Source organism: Sturnira hondurensis, unplaced genomic scaffold (genome assembly GCF_014824575.4).
Source record: "Sturnira hondurensis isolate 20B ecotype Veracruz unplaced genomic scaffold, ASM1482457v3 Scaffold0021354, whole genome shotgun sequence".
In the NCBI taxonomy this organism is placed as follows: Eukaryota; Metazoa; Chordata; class Mammalia; order Chiroptera; family Phyllostomidae; genus Sturnira; species Sturnira hondurensis.
In genome coordinates, this window is record NW_028093985.1 from 20391243 (window position 1) to 20412525 (window position 21283).

The following is a 21283-nucleotide window of genomic DNA, read 5'->3' on the forward strand; positions in this document are numbered from 1 at the left end:
CTCAACCAGCTGTCGATTGTTTGTTCCAGGTATCTCACGAAGCAGCCCAGGGCTTTTTTGTGTATATTTATTTTTTAAGTTGTACAACTGCCAAGCTGATGACAATAAGGATGTAAGTGACTAGATATTTATTTTTTAACTTTTATTGTTTGCACTATTACAGATGCCCCAGCCCACCTCCACTTTGTCCACCTCCATGCAGCCTCTGTACCTCCTTCCCTCTGGCCATCACCACACTGTTGTGTGTCTGTGGGCTGTGCATATATGTTCTTTGGCTAATCCCTTCACCTGCTTTCATTCAGCCTCCCTTCCCCTCTGACAGCGGTCAGTCTGTTCCATGTGTCCGTGCCTCTGGTTCTATTTTGTTCCTCAGTTTATTTTGTTCATTATATTAAGCATAAGTGAGATCATAACCAGTCTTTTACCGACTGGCTTATTTCACTTGGCATAATAATTCCAGGTCTGTCTATGCTGACTCACTAAATATTTAAACTATATTATCCAAACCAGTTTTCTGACTTGTGCTTTGAGCAAAATTTCTGAGGATTGTAAAACTCATAATGTTGGCTTTTGAGTCATCACATAATACCTTTGTGTTTACTTACATACAACTTCATACGTTTATTTAACAAATACTCGTTAAGGAACTACTGTGTGCCAGGCTCTGGGGAGGTGCAGCTGCTGAAACAGCCATAGCTCCTATCCTCGTGGAGTTCAAGGTCAGGTCTGTCTTACAGCTCCTGTGAGGAAAGAACTTAAAAAAAATCCATCATTCTCTTTTCTTTCATTATTTGAGGCATGTTATTAAAGAAGATCTTATTATGGTTCAAAAAAAATTACATGTTTTTCTCTTGTGCATTCATCAAAGCTAGTTTTAAAAGTTAAAAACCAGTTATTGATTTGTCAGAATTTTTTAATTTAGAAAGTTTAATACGTATTTTGAGTTTTGCCCCATTACCTGGGTTTGGTGTCTGCTCTGATTCTCACCGTGACCCTGTGGGGCGCCCACTGTGGGAAACCAGATGCCTCCGAGGTGCAGTCGACTTGCCTGGGAACTCGCGGCCACCCAGAGGCCGTCAGACCGGAACTCAAGTATTCTGACTTGTTAATTATATTCTTAAACCTAGCATTAAAAAAAAAACACCAAGGCATTAAAATTATACTTCATTCTTTACTTCAATTAAATTTTAATTGATTAGAAAATGGAAACAAAGATTTGAATCAGCAGCGGTTTTCAGCTCCTCTCGGCCACAACACAGTCTGCACTAGAGCAGGCACCCTGAGGTGCAGAAAAGGCCCTGTCTCCCGATCAGTTTATAGATTCACTGACAAGACATGACATACATGTAGAAATGAGCTCAGTCACCCTCCAATGCAGCGCACACTATTAAGTGTTCAAGTGAGAAGTACAAAATATATGACTTGAGAAGATCATGAGATAAAGCACATACAGGTGTTGCATTTTGAGCTAAACCCTCCAAGGGAGGGATAGGTGGGACCTGAGCAGGGAGAAGGCTTTGCAGGCCCTGAGGATGGCGAGATGACAGGCTCAGCCTGGGCGGTGTGATGCTGGGGATAACACTAGCTATAGTGCAAGGCGGTGTGATGCTGGGGATAACACTAGCTATAGTCCAGCATGTATCATTTGCCAAGTATTGTTATAATTGGTTCATGTACATGAACTTATCCTTAACACAACCTTTTGGAGTAAGAGTTATTACTATTCCCATTTTGCAGATGAGGACACTGAGGCACAGAGAGGTTAAGTTACTTGCTTGAGGTTGCACATGAATTCAGAGTCTGCTGGAATTCCACCAGAGAATCTTGAGTCCGGACCCCTTTCATACACCTAACCAGTGCGTTGTGCTGCCGGATGAGGTGCCCAGGAGGCAGGAAGGACACCGTCCTGGCTGATAGGGGAGTTCTGGTGTGGGCAGTATGGAGAGAGGTAATGGAATAAATAGACTGGGTCAAGTAATGGAGAATCTAATGTCCAGGTGGGAGACACAGTGGGAAACCACAGAGAGTTTAGCACTTCATCAGAGTGGGGACATGGTACACATTTGTTTCAGATAAATGAGTCAGGTAGCCACAGACACAAAGGGTTGGGAGCTAGAGGTGAGGGTGGGAAAGAACCAGACATGGAAACTATGAGAAGGTCCTTGATGTAATCCAGGTGTGGGAGGTGTATGATTAGGCAAGGAGTGTGGATGGCAAAGGAAACGCCAGAGTGGCATGGTGATGAAGCTAGAACCAGCACTGTGCCGACTCCGGTGATTCAGGGCCAGACGCATTCTCTGTCTTCCCTCGTTTGACCCCGTCATCAAGGCCGGAGGGAGGCGGTGTTAGTCCCGGTTAAGAGTCAAGGGAATGGAGGCTCCAGGAGGTTATTTAATGTGCAGCAGGGATTTGAGCCTGTATCTGCCTTTCTTGCCTTCTTCACTTGAAGTAATATAATGTCATCTAGTGATTAAGTAGGGCTATTAATAAGGTATGAGGCAGTTCACATGATAAATGATAGTGTCAGGAGGAGAAAGTTGAACAAATAGTAAAGAACACAGAGAAGAATGGGGCAGGTGGAAGAGGCTTCCAGAAGGAAAAAGGTCAGAGGGCTGGGGACGGAACCTGTAGCTCCTGGTGTCCCTGCAGCTGTGGGGGAGGGGCGGTCTGTGATTGAGAATGACACTGCTGATGGATTGTACACTTAAGGAAAGGAGAGTGCATACCTGCGCTGGCTGGCCTTGACAGGGCGTGGGAAGGGATTAGTGCTGAAGACAGAGTAGCAATGCTGCCAGTGAAGCGTGGAAGAGGAAGCAAAGTCGGGGCGATTCACTGTCTGGGTGCGCTTTCTGAACCGAGCCAGCCCAGTGACAGACACGTGGCGGGATCACAGTGAGGCTGCTGGGCCTCTGGAGGGGTGGGGTGGGTGGGTTCCTGTAAACCAGATGCAGGTGCCCAGAGAGGAGCTGACAGTCTTCTGGGGGAACAGGAAAGTGAGAGGATGCTGTTATGTGGATGACAGAGAAGGAGCGAAGGGAATGACTTTTTTGTCAGCCAGATTTAATGGCAGCAGAATGGATAAGTAAGGTTCTAGGACCCTGCCCCTTCCCCGGGGAGCCTTTAACTCTCCCAATGTGGCCATTTGCCAGGGCTTGTGTGCGGGCCTCAGAACTCTCGCCACTTACTTCCAGCCTGGCTGCATGGTTGAGGATGGTCCTAGTCTTGTATCTCTTCTTGTGAAGTCTCACTAGATACCCAGTATAAATAAGAAAAAGCCCCAGCAAGAGACCTGCTATAAGAGTGGGGTCAGCCGGTTCGATTCCCAGTCAGGGCACATGCCTGGGTTGCAGGCCAGTTCCCAGCAGGGGACTCACCAGAGGCAACCATACATTGATATTTCTCTCCCTCTCTCCTTCCCTTCCTCTTTAAAGATAAATAAATAAAATCTTTAAAAAAAAAGTGGGGGTCAGCAGATTAGTGTACCCAACAGACAGCTCTTTTAGGGGGACCCCATCTGGTGGAGAAGAGCATTCATGACAGCAGCCGAGCGATTGCTGGCCTGGGTATGGCACTGGGAATCCGTGAGGTGGGATGGGATAAGGAGGAGGCCCATTAGGGACTGAGTGCAGTGGTTCAGAAGTTACGGTGCTAGGGCTGGAGCTAGTGAGGTACTGTTGAGAGGAAGGGCATGTAGGATTTGGATATTTGGGGAAGAGAAGCATTAACCAGTGGCTCTTGTGGGAAAACAGTATGAAGGGAGAGATGAGTGAGGTGAGCTCTGATATGACTCTGGGTAGCTGCCAGGAGCAGCTGTTCTGAATTAGGAGTTGGCTGCGGACTGGAGCCTGGGATCTTTAAAGGCAAGAGAAAGAATTTTTGTGTGATACAGTGGGCAACAGGAGTCGTCACTGGTGCTACTTTAGAGAGGAGACACGTGCCTGAAAATGACGTTTGGGAAGATTAATCTGGACAAAAAGGGTAAGAGAGTTAGAAGACTGTAGTCTTGGAGACCTTTGCAGAATATTTGTGAAAAAGGAGAAGTTTCCATTTTCTGGGGGCCTTAAAAGCATACCCTCTTTCCCTCGTATCTCTAATTGTTCACTGCAGTAAGCTTCCAAAAGTCTTACTGTAGCAGGTGAACACATTTAAAGAAATTTTGTTGGATAATGCTGGAAAATAAGATGCTACATTGGATAAGTACAGGATTAAATATTTTTTCTAAGTGCAGGATTAAATATTTTTTCTAAGCAATTACTATCTTTTACCAATATCGGTTTATCTTTTATGTACCTTGACAGTGCAGCAAGATTAGTTGGGGTGGGCCTGAAACTGACTTAGCACTCAAACATTTTGTTTTTGCCCCACGGGATTCTCTTCATATCTCTGATAGAGCACGTAAGTTGTAATGCGAGTCTGTTTGATGTCTGTTTATCTCTGTGGACTAGAAACTCTTTCCAGGCTGTGATAGTATCTTATTCATTGTGTATGGTCAGCACCATTCATTGCTTTTTATTTTTATTTTTAAAATATATTTTATTGATTATGCTATTACAGTTGTCCTAATTTTTCCCCCTTTGTCCACCTCCACCTGGTACCCCCATTCCCTCCGTCAGTCCTTCCCTTTAGTTCATGTCTGTGGGTCATGCCTATAAGTTCTCCAGCTTCTCCATTTCCTATACCGTTCTTGACATCTCCCTGCCTATTCTATACCTACCAATCTGTACTTCCTAATCCCCGTACCTTTCTCCCGTTCTCCACCTTCTCCCTCCCTACTGATATCCCTCTAAATGATTTCCATATCTATGATTCTATTTCTATTCTGCTTATTTGCTTAGATTCAATTGTTGATAGTTATGGATTTATTGCCATTTTAACATTCATTGTTTTGATCTTCTTTTTCTTAAATAAGTCCTTTTAACATTTTGTATAATAATAGTTTGGTGATCAGGAACTCCTTTAGCTTTACCTTGTCTAGGAAGCACTTTATCTGTCCTTCCATTGTAAACGATAGCTTTGCTGGGTAGAGTAATCTAGGTTGTAGGTCCTTGCTTTTCATTACTTTGAATACTTTGAATGTCAGTCCCTTCTAGCCTGCAAAGTTTCTTCTGAGAAATCAGCTGATTATCTGGGAACTCATTTGTGGGTAACTCTCTGCTTTTCTTTTGCTGCTTTTAAGATTCTCTCTGTCTTTAACCTTTGGCATTTTAATTTTGTTATGTCTTGGTGTGGTCCTCTTTGGGTCCAACTTGTTTGGGATTCTCTGAGCTTCCTGGACTTGTATGCCTGTCTCCTTCACCAAATTAGGGAAGTTTTTTTTTCCATTATTTTCTCAAATAAGTTTTCAATATTTTTGTTCTTTCTCTTCTTTTTCTGACACCCCTATGATTCAAATGTTGGTGCATTTGAAGATGGTCCCAGAGGCTCCTTAGCCTGTCTTTGATTTTTGGATTCTTTTTTCTCTTGCTTTTCTGATAGAATGTTCTTTTCTTCCTTGTGTTTCAAATCATTGATTTGATTCTCCATTTCATCTTCTCCATTGTTGGTTTCCTATAATTTTTTTTTTATTTCACTTAGTGTAAACTTTATTTGTGCCTGGATCTTTTTTATGCTTTTGAAGTACCCAGTGAGTTCCTTGCACATCTCAATAACTAGTGTTTTGAACTCTGCATCTGATAGATTGCTTATCTCCATTTCGTTTAGTTCTTTTTCTGGAGTTTTGTTTTGTTCTTTCATTTGGGTCATATTTCTTTGTCTCTTCATTTTGGCAGCCTCCCTGTGTTTGTAACTATGTGTTACATAGAGCTTCTTTGATTCTTTTAGTAGTGTGGCCTTGTTGTAGAAAAGTGAACCTGCAAGTTGGATAAGGCAGAGTCTTAGGTAATCACCAGGGTGGGGCAACCTGTGTTGGAGTCACAGATATGGTGTTGCTGCTCTGTGACTGTATAGCTCTGTGTGGCAGCGGGATCGGAAAGGGGACAGTGCTGCTGCCTGGCCTCTGGAGTATTGTCCAGGAGGAAGCTGTCCCCCAGTACTCGCCCTGATGCCAGATACTTCAGTTTCTCCGCATATGTGACTGGTGTCCTTCCTGCTGCTGCCCTGGTGCTTGAGCCCAGAGGGAGTGAGTCTGCGTAAGTCCTAAGTCCATTGCAGGCCCTGTAAGAAGAGACTCTTGAGAATCCCACAGTTTCTTCTGTCACCACAACCCTCACTGGTTTTTACAGCCAGAAATTATAGGGACTTATCTTCCTGGCACTGGACCTCTGGGCTGGGTGGTCTGGAGTGGGGCTGAGATCCCTTGCTCCCGAGGTATCCCACCTGATTTTCATCCACCACACATGGGTGTGTGATTGCCCATTCCATATCTCCGCGCCTCCCCATGCATCTCTGTCCCTCCTACCCACCTGGATGAATGTGACTTCTTTAATTCCTCAGTTGTCAGACTTCTATACAGCTTAATTTTGTGGTGATTCTGGGTGGTAATTGTTTTTGTAGTTGTAATTTTTGCTGTGGTTGTGCAAGGAGGTGAGCTGTGTTTACCAATGATCATTGCCTTTTAAATAGCAATTGTCAAATGCGTGGGTGAATGGAGCAAGATTACAAAAGTTAGTTTTTCCAGTCTTTGTTACTATGATTAATACCTTAATTCAGGCTTATAAATGACTAACAATACTCTGGGTGTTAAGAGATTTGTATGGGTCATTTAGGAAGTAAAGTGTTGTTGTAGCTGCAATTCTGTCTGATTTATAGGTCGAATCCCAGTAGATATTTTCTTACGTTATGAGTGATGATATTTGTGTTTTACAATAGGCTGCCTCTTGATCTTAACAGGACGGGCCGAGTGGTCGGTCCTGCAGCAGAGTCACTGGTTTAGAAACCAGGCAGCCCTGGTCCTGGCTTCCGCGCAGGCAGCTCAGAGGGCGCCCCCTGGCCTTTTGCCTGTGTGATACCTCCTGATCCTTCAACTGCCACACTAACTGTCACTTCCTCAGCCTCACATGTCCTGACTGTCTCCTAAACTAGCTCTGGTTTCCTAGTTTGTGTTCTTGTAGGACTCTTGTGAGCACTTACCACAAGTAATTTTTGAAGTGAGTATTCTATTAATGTTATCTCTGATGAGGCAATGACTTTCCCAAGGATAGTGACTGACTGGTCTCAGCACTGGTCTCATCTCCAAACGTAGTGCCTAGCACTAACTGTGTTTGAATTAACTCTTCAAAAAATTTTAAATCATAAGTCGTTCACCCCCATGATTACAAATTCAAACAGTACAGAAGATTTAAAATGAAAGTACATTCAGTCCTTCACAAGAGAAAAAAAGTATTAAGAGTTCCTTGTCTTTCACAGACAGAAGAAAAATTGAACAAACTACAGTTGGCAGGAGTTGAATGAATTCACAGTGGAGTGGGCTTGCTTTCCTTATTTTCCATTGAGGTCACTTGCCTATTTCTTTTTTTTTTTTAAAGATTTTATTTATTTATTTTTAGAGGGGAAGGAAAGGAGAGAGGGAGAGAGAAATATCAATGTATGGTTGCCTCTCTTGCGTCCCCTGCTGGGAACTGGCCTGCAACCTAGGCATGTGCCCTGACTGGGAATCGAACCACGGTTATTTGGTCTGCAGGCCCACGCTCAATCCACTGAGCTACACCAGCCAGGGCTCGCTCGCCTATTTCCGTTTCAGAATGGTTAGTGCCTTAGTGGTAGGGTAGAATTTCCATGGAGGGATCTGGGCTGAGAACAGATGGGGCCAAGTCCTTCAGCTAAATTCCCATGGTAATTATAGCTACTCCTTGTAGATGTTACTGTTCTTGGTGGGCCTTTGAAAGTCTTTTTTCTAGGAATAGAGTATTGCGTCCAGCTATTGATCAATAAATAGTAAGGTATGTTGGAATAAATAAAGTAGTAAGGTATGTTGGAAATGCCATGGATTTGAAGAATGTTCTAATAAATTTGGATGTTTAGAAAATAAACTAATGTTTACTTGAAGATTGGCAGCTTAAAAAGCATTTCATGCTTTGTCTTTGGTTGTTTTATATGTCTCAGAGAATTCACTGAAGGACTGAGATAGAACAAAGAAGAACTTTTCGAGTTTGAATGGGAATTTGTACAACCAGTTTTAAGTGTGGAAAGACAGAATTATATACATAAGGGAATGTTAATCCCCACAAATTAAAAAAACTCTCAGGAAAAAATGACTATACATATATTTGTCCATTAATTCACTGGAGGGATTTGTCTTGGTTCATCCTCCAGTTGTTTATCCTTCAAAAAATGTGAGAGAGACCATTCCATGCCCTGCTATAGGACCTGGTGTGTGTGTGTGTGTGTGTGTGTGTGTGTGTGTGTTGGACTGGAGGGATACTCAGTTGGTGCCAAATAGTATTCAGGAATAGTTAAATTTGTATGATTGTGTTTAAAAAATCAGTATGTTAAAGATTTGGGTTTTATCTGTAAACTGTAATTTAGCATTTACCCAACATGCTCTGCATTAAGTGAGGTCTGTGGGGCAGGTGATTTTGTTCATGGGCCACGGGTTGTGGTGGATTCATACAGCCACCTGGAGTAGGAGTGTGGGTGGGTGTGTGAGGTGGGGGCATCAGCAGGATAGGCTCATCCTGCCCTGGGTCTCAGCCTCTGCGGCGACTCAGGGTCAGTCATCAGAGACGGGGGTTCTGCGTATTGTTGGTAGGTCAGCAGCTGTTTACTGACAGCTGGTTATTTCAGGAGGCAGCTTGTGCCAAGTGGAATCCCTGGGCTCCAAAACCTAATGGACTCAAATATTAAGGGGATTTAATGAGCCTGGATTTGAACTCACAAGGATAGTAATTATCTATTTCGTATTAACCAGTGTATTGCTAGCTAAGTACCAGAGTAGAGTTCAATCCCATGCAGGTATCACATGCATGGCCCACTGCATGGGTGATGAGATTGCAGAGGTTGATTCCACCAACCCCTGCGTCCCTAGGGAAGGTGTCTCAGGGACCTTTCGTCCCCTTTTGTCTTCCAGGGAGGAGCCTAGATGAGACAGGTAATAGAGCAGTATTCCGTCTACAACCCTGTCTCCCACCTTCTCTTCCTTACATGATACTGAAAGGATAATTCTAGCCCCTCCAAATGCAAGTCTCCAACTCCGCCTCCTAGAGCCATGTCCTGTTCCTTCTGTCCTGTATGACGTGTTATGAATGATGCACGAGCAATTTAATGAGTACCTACAATGTGCCAGACGTTTTATGCACATGATCTCAAATACAAACCTGCAAAATAGACATGATAGGCCCCATTTTATATATTAATACTGGGGAAACTGAGACTCAAAGTCACAAAGCCAGTAATTGACAAAGTTGGCATTTGAGCAAAATGCAGGTTTCAAAGTTCATGCTTTTTAAAAAAGAGCGCAAACAATAACTGTAATAATATTTCCTGAGCCATTATATACTTATCAGTAATAAACTTAGAAGGTAGTTTTTACCTCTCGAACAACTGAGACAGGGGAAACCAAGGATCAGTAAATGTGAGTACCTTGCCAAGATTATTTAGTAAGTAGCATACCCAAACTTTGAACCATTTGATCTGGTTACAAAAGGTTTTACCAATTGGGCCAAACCATCTCCTGGGCTTTGTGGAAGTGGTACGCTAGACAAAGTAAAAACAGGTAAGAGAAAGTGTGGGTAAGAGGAGCTGAAAGACGAAGTAGGTCATAGGTTAACTGGAATCAAACTCTCTGTTTCTTTCCTTCCTAGGTGTCTACTTCCTCTGCATCAACCAGCGAGTCTTCCAGCATGAATCCCACTGAAGCCAAGGTATGAAGAGCCTGCCAGGCCATCGTGGGTGAATGCCTTGAAGTTGGTTCATGCAAAGCAAACCAAATGTAGACAATTAGCTGACAGATGAGTTGTGTGTCCTGGGAAGCTGATGGTATAGAAGCAAACATTTTCTTCCTAATTTCTGGGAGTCATTGGCAACACATCTTTCCCTTCAATACTTGCCTCAACTGTCATCTGTACACTTCTGTGTCATTTTAGAATATCTAGAAAAAAGGTCACCCAGAGTTGTTGTTGTGTTTTTTGGTCCTAGATGTGAGAGAGGTTTTTATTTCTAAGATAATCTAAGTACATTTCTCTGAATCTAAACAAGAATACAAATTCTTAACTTCTTACTAAAATTATTTGATTATTATAGTCATTTAATATTAAATATAAGAATGAGAAATGAACTAAGTGAACATAAAAGTGCAACAGATACTGGTTATTTCAAGTGCTTTCCGAATTTTATTTCTGAAATTTAAGTTGTGTGGGGCACCGTGTTACTGATAAAAGTTTGTTGAACTCTGTTTGGGATTTATTCTAATAATTATTTTTTGGAATTTCAGAAGAAAAAAAAAATGTCCTCAGAGTTGGCCAGAGCTGCCTCGAAGCCGCTCCCTTACTTGCCCCGACTCCAGCCCTGTTTCTTGGGAATACTCCCAGGAGGAGGTTTAGACGGGGAGTCTTTTCCAGAGGCTCTCAACTAGTTCTTGTGAAGCAACGTTCTTTAGTGCCTCAAAGAGCTACCCGAGCTCCATTGTTATTAAGTTGTTTTTGTTTAAAATCCCCATCATGCTTTTGCTTTCTCCATTTTACTTTGCTACCCCAGTGGGCCCTACCCTAAAATTCAGTTCTGCACCATAATGTAGTCCTATTGAGGGGTCCTGTGGCCTCATTCTGAACTGTTTTTAAAGGCCATTGCAAATATCTTGAAAGACACTGTCTGAATCTAGCCTCTTATAAATGTCATTTGAATTTTTCAATTTATTTTTAATCTAAATTTGTTATTTAATATTGTATATTTCTATTAATTTTTTATTTTCAAAATATGCATGATCAGATTCGTAATTAATATTAGCTGTCACTACTTATTTACACCAACCCTAATCTTTGCAAATTAAAAATGCTACTCTCAGTCTTAAAATAATCTTAAAACTGTCATAGAAGCATCTACCAAAAAACAGTTCTCATTGACCTTCGAGCCCATGAAAACTTAAGAAAGTAAAGAGAAAGGAGAGCCAGGAAGAAGGCTGCCCTTTGTGTCGCATTGGTTTGCCTTCGACCCAGTGCCTGGTTCTAGTCCATCCCCCAACTCCCAGCTCGAGAACCAACGCCTATTTCCAGCGTGCCCTGTTTTCCAGAGCAGTGTCGGCAACCGCTTCAGCCCTCACTAGGCGCTAGGCATGAGATTCCTGCCAGTTATGGACCTGGAAGAAGGGAGGGGGAGAGGAGAGTAGGAGAGGTAAGAGAGGGAGAGACAAAGGGGATGCAAGTGGCGAAGTATCACCAGCAGCAGCTCGGGACCACCTGGGGCCCCACTTCTCTTTCCTCAGTGGATTTTAATCACACTGACCTCATTAATCATCTTGGTGGGCTTCTAATATTTGGCTCGTAACATTTTTACTAACCTCCTCTTAGAGATTTTTGTGAACTTTGTGAGTATATTTCCCCAAATATTTTGAGCTTTTAGAGAAAAGACCTTTATTTGAGATAATGCCTGCAGCAATTGCCTGTCATGTCCTGCACCTTTCAGATGACAGTCTAGCTCTAAGGGGAGTGTGATATGTTTGGATTCCAGTGCTCACTTGCTCTTTCTCTTTTACCCCTGGCACATGAGAGTTGGTAGGCTCACCGTGGTGAATGAGGTGGAAGTTCAGATGATTTCTAATCAAATCATCAGGATGAGCTACCTAGGAGGATTATGGGGCGTGGACACTGGAGCCAGAGGGCCTCCATGGAATCCTGGTCCCCACCAGCTGTGATGTTGGAAAACTCCTCTTTGTTTTGGTTGCCTTATCTGTACAGTTGGGAGGAAATGAAAATAGTCACAAGACTGTGTGAAGAAACACATGTATATATTGGACAGTGCCTGTGTTAGGAAGCTTAGAAAGTCTTTACTTCTGTTGGTGACCGGTAGGAGCAGGCAGGTCCTCTGGAGACAACACGCGGAATGAGAACTCCATGGTTGTCCTCAGGGAGTTATTTAACTTCTGTGCCTCAATTTCTTATCCATGAAATGGGGATAATGATGATGATGGTGATGATACCTATCTCACAGGACTATCATTGGGATGGAGTTGGCACATGTGAAGTTCAGAATAGTCCTGGCCCTAACAGGTGATCAGTAAGCACTAGGTATCAGTGTTATCACTATTTTGATCAGCACCCACCACCAAAAATAAGTTTAGGAAATGTTTTAGTGACTACTGATGAAAATGTACATTTTGTTATAAGCTGCTTGCATTTCTTAATTGTATTTTAGAGTTCTTTCAGGCAAAATCTTGATGCCAAAATAGAAGCTATTGAAAGACTGAAACCACTACAATACCAGCTTGATTGGTTTCCTTATTAATTATTTTAAAAATTATATTTGTATAAACTCAGAAAAGCACAGTGGCACATATGAAACTCATTAACAAAGGTCCAGTTTGAAAGGATCCAAAATTTAAAATTTCTTTAAAATATTTCTTGGATCATAAGCTGGTTTTCTTCCCAAAGCCACAGTGTGTCAGCATAACAAAGGCCCATTTTGTGCAGAACGAGAGTATCACTGAAGCATAAGATGCGATAAATTAAGAGGATGGTTGGTGTTACCCTTTTCAGATAATAGAATGAAAAGTAAAAGTTTGTGCTGATATCACCAGACAGATAAAAGGGAAATGATGGGAAGCATTTGGCCTAATTTTGAATCTATTACTTTGAAAAGTTCATAAAATGTTTAACTATGTTTTATTTCTATTTCTCTATCTTGCCTGTACTGAGAATTCATGGGTGTATTTAAGGAATTTTCTGACATAGTTTACATTTGTTTGGGCAAAACTCAGTGGAATACTCCACTGAAGATCCCAAATCACAACCAGCCCTTCGGAAGGGTTCCTAGAACTTTAGATTCGATCTCTAGATTTTTATAGTAAAATAAGAATACGCTCACTATTTACAAAACTGTTGTAAGACCATGTGGCAGGAAATTACAGAAAAACTTTGACAGCATCTGTGGCTGCCCCTGTGAACATAACCAACATATCGCTCAAGCAGCCTTTATGGGGAAGAAGAGGGGGAAGGGGAGGGGTTCAAAGCGAATTTTATTGATGAGAATCTTACAGGTTCTCTATCACCCCAAAGAGTAAATCCAAACCGAAATATTTGCTTAAGACTTTAAAATTTAAGGACCTATAACATCGTCGAGTTATATCCATCTGCACAGAGTAAATGCATCACACGAGTAGAATGGGGCTTGAAAGAAACGTTTTAGGCCTATTTCTACCTGGTATTTGTTTGACTGTCAGATAAATAAAACCACACTCAGGGCTGTGCTCTTACATTAGGCCATTCCACTCAGCAAAGAGATGAAAGGACTGCATCCCCCTAATCGGAAAAGACACAAAACCCAGGTGATGCGGTTCGTTGTACTGGTCACATTAGCTGCTCACTTTAGCTGCTCAGCACGTGCTGTTTGCAGTTCACAATCCTCTGTAACTCTCTGACCTGTCACAGACTTTCTGGGAGGCTTAATCACCCATCGGCCACATTCTGGCACTGAAAATAAATCTCACTGCTGCCTGTGCCCCTGGTTCTGTCACCATCCCGTCGCTTCACACCGTCAGCTGAGACATGTGACCATTTCACACACACAGGGACACACCATGCTTGTGTGGCTTTGCAGGAGGAGGGTGTTTATTTTATTTTGCTTATGTATTAGCTACAGTGTTCATAGTAATAAATCTTTACATATCTTTGACAGACATAGGAAAAAGTAAGATGTAAATTGGTACCTGAATTATAAAAGCAGACTATTAATTAGTATGCTTAAGTGTTTATCTAAATGGTTACAATTCCAAGCAAAGTATAATAATCCTAACTCATAACATTTACATTTGTAAATACATCAAAATCATTTCTTTTTAGTTTCCTTAGTTGAAGAAAATCTGTAATAAACTTTGTAAATGATGTCCATTTTTCCTTCCTTCCTTTTTCTTTCTGAATTTAGGCTGTAAAAACAGAACCTGAGAAGTTACAGTCAACTAAGGTAAGTGATTAACGTCAACTATGAGTTATTTGGATTCTTTGCCATAATTATGATTAACCAAGTTCCTCTTTTGGTCGTACCGAATGGTAAAAGGATTTGTCAGCTAATTTATTTTTCACATGATATTATAGAGCATATGTAAACTAATTATAACATTAAATTTATATAGTTAAAGTTAATGCATGCTGTTTTAGAAATAAAAATTTATATTTCAGAAAGAATTTTGTTCAAATCTGTATTTTCGTATTGTGTAAAAATAAGCAACAGGAACAAAGATGGAGGGCAAAGGGTGATGACCATCCAATGACTTTAAGAACGAGCTATCCAGAATAACTATGTCTGGTGAGCCCAGCACCTAGCTAAGTCAAAGACGAGAGTCTTTCCTGAGAGACTGCTGGCTTAATCTCTACAATCTTATCTTGGTTGTTAGAACCAGTTATTCAGGAGAGGGCTCTGACTTTCCCTTGGGAATAGCTTCCCAGCCTTTCTTGACTCAGGGCTGTCTAGACTGAAAGCCAATCTGTGTCCCCCAGGGTGTCTGCAGCCAGGGCAAATGTTTCTCTTCAATTGGGTGCTCCTCTTTATTTCTTTCAAGCATGCTTAGGCAAATACTCTGATAAAACCACGAGGTTTCCTATGGGAAAGCACAGAGATGCTTCTGGCTCAAGTACTTTAAGTGCAGGCAAGGGTGTCATCACCTGGGTGAGAGATGAGGTTTATCTGATCGTGTGTCTGGTGTCCTGGCAGCCCCAAGGATGGTGACTCCACAGTCCCCTCCAGAGGAAGAATTCAGCAGCCAGGTGGAGGTTGTCTTTCACTTTATATGTAAATACTTTGGTTACTATCCGATCTCAAGACAATTGGGTTTCTAGTTTCTTCTGTACTTGTAACATAGAAAAGACTATGTAAATCATTCAGTTGAAAAGAAAATGCAGTTTTCTTCGTCTCCTGTAAAAGGATATTTTAAAAAATTGATTTCTAGACTAGGGTCCTCTTTCCACAAACGCAGTGGTCACAGTGATCACTTGGTGTCTCTGTGGACAGAGTTGCAGTTACCAAAAGATCCACATGAATGAAAAACAGCCAATACTTTACAGAGATGTACCTATCTGAAAACTATTCTAGGTGAAAAACTAAATTTTTCATTGTTCTCCTGATAACTGCCATTATCAGACTATTGGTGGGATTGCCTCGACCGTGCAGCACACACCTACCTCTTTAGCTGGGTTCTTCTCTGTTGGGAATTGCCCCGCCCCCCACTCCCCATGGCTAAGGCTGAGTGATCGGCCTTTGGACCATAAGCTGATAAGGAGACAAAGCTTATATCTCCCTGGCAGGAGCAAGATTCTGCTCCTTTTTCCATAACTGGCCTCCAATGCTTGATCAGTTAGCCAATGATGGGTAAGATTCCCCAAGGGGGGAACCACCTAAGACAGACATGATCATTCAGAGGCCCCAGGGAAGGACTTGAGGGGCTATGGAGAAAGGGGGTGATGGACCCTCGCCCCTCAGCTTTGACAAAGCCTGAGTCCTCAGTCTGTCTGTGAGGAGTCTCTGAGAATTCCTTGGCTATCTGCCTCCTCTGCCTGACTTAAGCCTGAAATAATGACAGAGCGAGGTGCAGCCCTGTGCTGGAAAGGGAGGGGGCTCCCTGGGAGATCAGGCCTGAGAAAGAATGTGTAAAATCCTGTGAAGCCTGTTTTGCTAAGAATGGTCTTAGTTAAATGGTAAAGGTCAGAGCAGGAAATGAGTTTGTTTCCCAAAGTTTTGTAGCCCTTTAGCTAACAGACCCTGACTCAGAATAGGCCCTCATAGTTCTTTGAATGTTATCTATTGTTTGATCCTTACTGCCTGACAATGATTAATGAGCTATACCTGTATTCCTGAGCAAATTAAACCCAATCAAAGCCTGTCTAGACTAGAGTCAGGGTGCTCTCCCCTTGAGAGAGTGGCCAGGCTATTCTGAGGTGCTCCCCCCTTGAGAGAGTAGCTGTGCCATCCCTTTTCCTCCACAGGACTCGATAGTCCATGTGAATTTGTCTCATGTCTCATCCATGACGCCATGGGCACTGCGAGCCAGTGTGCGTGTCAGTTCTCCAGAGCGGTGGAGTGTGAAATAGAGGGTGTTGCTCTTGTGCCTATTTGGAAATATGAAAACAATGCACTCCAATGTGATTGAGATTTTATCTTTTGAAATTGACAGCCACCTGTGGTTCATGAGAAACAACCCCCAGAAGTAAAGCCAAAGGAGCACACAGAGGTAAACAATCATCATTAGGACTTGATATCACAAAGCAAAGCCTTTTGGGTGTGTGAGCAAAAGATACGAAATTCACATCATTCAAGACTTAAGTCCCTGGAGGGATCGACTTGTAAATTATGATTGTATAACTACTATACCGTATACCTGAAACTAATATAAAATAATATTGAGTGCTCACTGTAATTGAGAAATTTTAACAAATATAAATTGCTGTAGAAGCAAATCCTGTGAGGATCGCTCACTGGTGTTTTGGTTTTTTGTTTGGTTGGTTTTTGTTTTTGGCTAAATTGGTGCCACCATGTGGCAGTAACAGTATTTGCAGTTTATTGGTGATTCTTGCTGAATTTCAGCAGAAGGATTTGCATTATTTCAAATTTTGTACCTAAGGTGAAATTGTATCACATTTATATCACACAAATTTAAAATTAGCACAATGCAAAACCACATAAAAAACTATTGTGAACACTTTCTACGCGATTGAGAAAAATATCTGTATTTGCCATCCTTTAACAACGTGGTGTGTGTATGTTTTCAGCCAAGAAGCCTGCCCAAACATACGTCAGATACAAGAAGCAAGCATGCGCATGGAGAAAAGGCGGTTTCCAGATCAAGTGAGCAGCCGACACCAGAGAAGTCGACAAAACCAGCGGTAAATAAATCAGACTAACAGCGGGGAAATGCTGACTCAACCTGAGAGTAAGGGGCAGGTCCTCTCTCTCCACTGACATGTGGCAGTGAATCTGCAGGCCTGTGCTGAATGTATCTTGTATTGTAATGGTTTGGGGCTATCATTTTGCTGGTTTGCAAATAGTCTTGTGGAAATGTGGGCCTATGGAAAGCCTGAGAAGAGCACCAGGGGAGTCCAAGAATGTTCTGCCCAGCCTTCCCCTGCCCAGAAGTGCCCAGTCATGACAGCAGGGCCACAGGCTCCATGCCTCACGGATGGGAGTGTGGGATTGAGTCTGCCCCTGTCCTCGTGGGCAGTGGGGACACACATGCCCTGCAGGGCCTGCCATTTACATGGAGTTCTTGCAGGGTTTTTAGAGTCTTATTCTAGAAGAATGAACTCACAAAGCCAAACGTCAGAAATAGATTCAATATTTCTAGAGCTACTGGGGGCCAACTAGCTATTAGAAGAATAAACAAACATAAGAGGAACTTTTTTATTGAGAGCTCTTGGAAGACAAGGACTAGGCCAGCTTAACAATGCACTTTAGATCAGAGGTTGTAAATCCGTGGCCCACCAGTTAAATGTAGATTATGTGTGTTTTATTCAAAGGTATTCTGTTTGGCTTACAGTGCTATTTAAATTCTTTTTAATAGCTACCAACAATTAAAGTCAGAATAGTTCATGTAAAATCAGAAGCTTCTCTTGAAAAATCAGAACATCTGGCACGGTGGGCTCACGTGGCAAGAGCTGGCGAGAGCTTTTCACCTGCTTCGCGCTCTAACTTGCCTGGCCCACCTCACTGCATGGACTCTGTAAGCTCGTGCGTCCAGCCTTACGTGGTGCTCAGTGTTGCCCTGGGCTCAGTCGAAACTAGTGGCTGTTCCTGTACGAGATGCCCACAAGGGTCAACTGGCGCAGTGGTGACATTTGAAATGCATAATCTTGAAAATAGCCATTCAGCAAGACTTAGTCCTGCTAACTTTTTATCTCCACCCTTAGACTAAACCAGGGGAAACAATTTCCACTGATGGAAAGAGTGTTGTTGCCAACGTAGCTGTGGCATCTGGCAAGTCAGACGACAAGGTGGGTACACATAAGCCAATGTAGAATGTGCATGGGCCTCGGTGTTTATCAGGCCCTATGAGAAATGTATGCTCCGTGAAGTCCCATTCTACCTGGGCTTTACATCTGGTTCTCATTCACCATTTAGGGTTCCACTGCTACCACACTCAAATAAAAGTGAACCCTGTTTGCATATGAAAGTATGTGAAGAGGATCATGTAGTAGTGTGGGGGCATCAAACTCATTTTCACTGGGGCCACATCAGCCTCACAGTTGCCTTCAAAGGGCCAAATGTAATTTCAACTCCTTAACAGTTAAGGAGTAGTTACATTTACACAGTCCTAAAATTATTTTGGCTCTTTGAACGCAGCCATGAGGCTGATGCGGCCCCCAGTGAAAATGAGCTTGACACCCCTGATTGTAGTTCAAGGATGTAGAGGGAGAAAGATACCAAACTTTATTTTACAGTCTAAAAATTCAATAAATATGTATTGATCACCTGCCATGTATAGGCCTGGTATCAGTGTCAAGGACATTAACATGTGAGTTGACTCAGATCCTGCCTTCAAGGTATACAGGTTTGAAATGAAGCAAACAAAATTGCTGAGGCATTTGAATAAGGATTACTCTCAGCTTTCAAGTTTGTTACTCGTAAACCCTGAACAGCCATGACATCCACATGAATCGATATGGGAGGTTTTCAAAGCAGGCATCATTAAACCCCCTCAGAAGAGAGCGTGTGTGCCCATCTGGAAAACTATGGGCAAGTCCCCCTTAGATCTTTTGATGAGCCCGTTAAGATTCCAGCCTGGCTTTGCAAGATGAGAAGCTGTCAGCGATTCTGCCATAGCAGTACCTCAGCCTGGAGCCATGTCTCTCTAGAAATGCTGGTCAGTATTTCTCTGGAAACCACAAGCAAGCAATTGAAGCAGTAATGAGAAGATGGGAATGAACACAGAAAGAAGTAGTATGTATTTATCTGTTTTCCTGCTTCTCAGAATGAGGAAGGCATTCTCCTGCAGCCTCAGTGGTAAGGAAAGTCACAGGACAAAGTATGGCATATCTCCCTGAAACATCAGACTGCTCTCAGATTTAGAGAGAAATGCACATTGTTTCTGTTCAAACTAATGCAGACCTCTTATGGGGTACTGGTAAACTTTATACAAACTTTTAAGTGAAAATACCCACTTTTTTTAAGCTTAATTTAAAAAATACTTTCTTGCAGACCACTTGAGACTCTGTGCCCAACCACCCCAGGGGTACATGTCACTCTCTCCTGTTGATGACATGGGCATATTTAAGAGAGAGGATTAGATGTGTTAGGGTGAAATGTAACTGGAAATTTTATGTTAGATATAATGTAGGGTTACAGGGAAAGATGAACAATAAAATTAGGAGAGGCTTATATGGAATTGTGGTTTGCACTGGCTTGAACTGGAAATTGTGGCAAATCTCTTAACTTTTCTTTGCCTCTGATTTGTCTCCCATAAAATGAGATTGATCAGATCTTCATTTTTCTGTGTGTTTTTGTACTTACCATGCTTAAAGCACTGCGTCTGACTCTACCAGTGCAACTCAATGTAGATTAAGACAGGTTGCAGTTTGGGGAGGACGGGAGGCATGGTCGATGCTGGGGACCTGCCAGGGCTCTGAGCACATCCAGTTTGAGTGAGTGTAAATTAGAGCTGAGATAGAATAAGCTCGTGGGGAGTAATGGAGGAGGCTTTGCTGAGGTAAAAAACCTTCAAATTTCAGGAAACGATTAGAAAAAGATGAAGTAACACCTCAGGTAACCTGGAGCTTGAGACTGAATGAGCTGGGTTGGTAACCCCTAATGTGAGGCTCATCCCAGTGCAGGGTCGGCATCCGTGAGAGAGGGTGCCTCCTTCAGTTGTGACCCCAGTCCCTGGTTACCACTGGGGTGGACAGATGTCACAAGAGGAATTGGTTGAAAAGGAAAAGCCATGTCTGATTTTGGGCAGGGTAAATTTAAGTGTGAGATGTCCCAAGAAAGTCGTGTAGGAAGGCAATCAGAATAATGTTTTGGAGTATCAAAAATGGGGAGAGAAAGAGTTGGGGTAGAAGGAACATGAATGAATGTTTGCCTAAGGCTGTGATTGAATCTTAGAGGTGAATTCAATTGCCCACACTTAGGCTCACACCTTGGTGGCCCCCACAATACTTTTGACAAAACAGCATGCAGTCATTTATTTAACACTTACTTAAACATTAAATAATTACAAAGGGCTCCGTATGTGCCAAACACTGGCTTTCACATTGTCATCGGTTCACTTCTCTCACCCTCACGACCCAGAGGCAGGTGTAGTCACTACCCCTCTTACTCGTGAGGGCACGGGGGTGCAGGAGGCGAGACCTGCCTGGAGTCTGGTGCAGCCGGTGCTTGTGGGCGTGCAACCCAGGCAGTCGGAGTCTGTACTCTCCGCCTCCACGCTCTGCTGCCCGGATTTCAGGGACCTGCAAGTGGAACATGGTTTTCTATTGTCCTAATCCTGGCAACTTCGCCCATGCAGTTGCTGCCAGGCCCTGAGAGCGGTTGGCCCGGGGCCTAGAGAATGATTTTGGATAGAACAACTAGCACAGGGCAGAACAGTGCCAAATGTGTGCAGTTGGGGGCAAAGCAGAACGGATGACGGGGATGGCAGAGAACAGAGGGCACAAAAGCCCCAGGGGAACCAGGGTGGTGCTTGGTCCCAGCTGCTGTGGGAGGTGATTCAGGAGAGGCGTCCTCACCAGGGTCTGGGTAAAGGCGTGAGGTCACAGGTTGAATAATTATTGGCAATCATTGATAGCTCAACTGAAGCAATGGTAGGAAGGAAACTCATTTCAGGTAAATAAAGGAAAGAGGGGTGACCCTTGTCCAAACCAAGGGACGGGGAGGTCTTGTGTGGGGGCAAAGACTGAAGTAGCCACAGCTAGAGGAAGTGGACACTGGCACAAAGAATTAATGGGACTTGCAAGGACTGGCTGTAGGCCCTGGAAGGGGCAGTTAAGAGTAGTGAAAACACCCTGGCTGGTGTAGCTCAGTGGATTGAGCACGGGCCTGTGAAGCAAAAGGTGGCTGGTTTGATTCCCAGTCAGGGCACATGCCTGGGTTGCAGGCCAAGTCTCCTCTGGGGGGCACATGAGAGGCAATTATACATTGATGTTTCTCTCCCTCTTTCTAAAATAAATAAATTAATTTTAAAAAAAGAGTAGTGAAAACAGATGAGCTGCTCTCAATT

General features: G+C 42.9%; 1 protein-coding gene across 5 annotated transcripts in view; it reads left to right on the forward strand.

Annotated features, from left to right (window-relative positions):
• Positions 1-21283, forward strand: part of CAST (calpastatin) — a 134562-nt gene that overhangs the window by 65690 nt on the left and 47589 nt on the right. For all 5 annotated transcript variants that reach the window (XM_037032325.1, XM_037032326.1, XM_037032327.1 and 2 more), the window contains 5 exons: positions 9738-9797; positions 14008-14046; positions 16250-16306; positions 16845-16958; positions 17979-18062. In XM_037032325.1, the coding sequence (XP_036888220.1) occupies positions 9738-9797; positions 14008-14046; positions 16250-16306; positions 16845-16958; positions 17979-18062 (354 nt within the window). The remainder of the gene's footprint in view (positions 1-9737; positions 9798-14007; positions 14047-16249; positions 16307-16844; positions 16959-17978; positions 18063-21283) is intronic.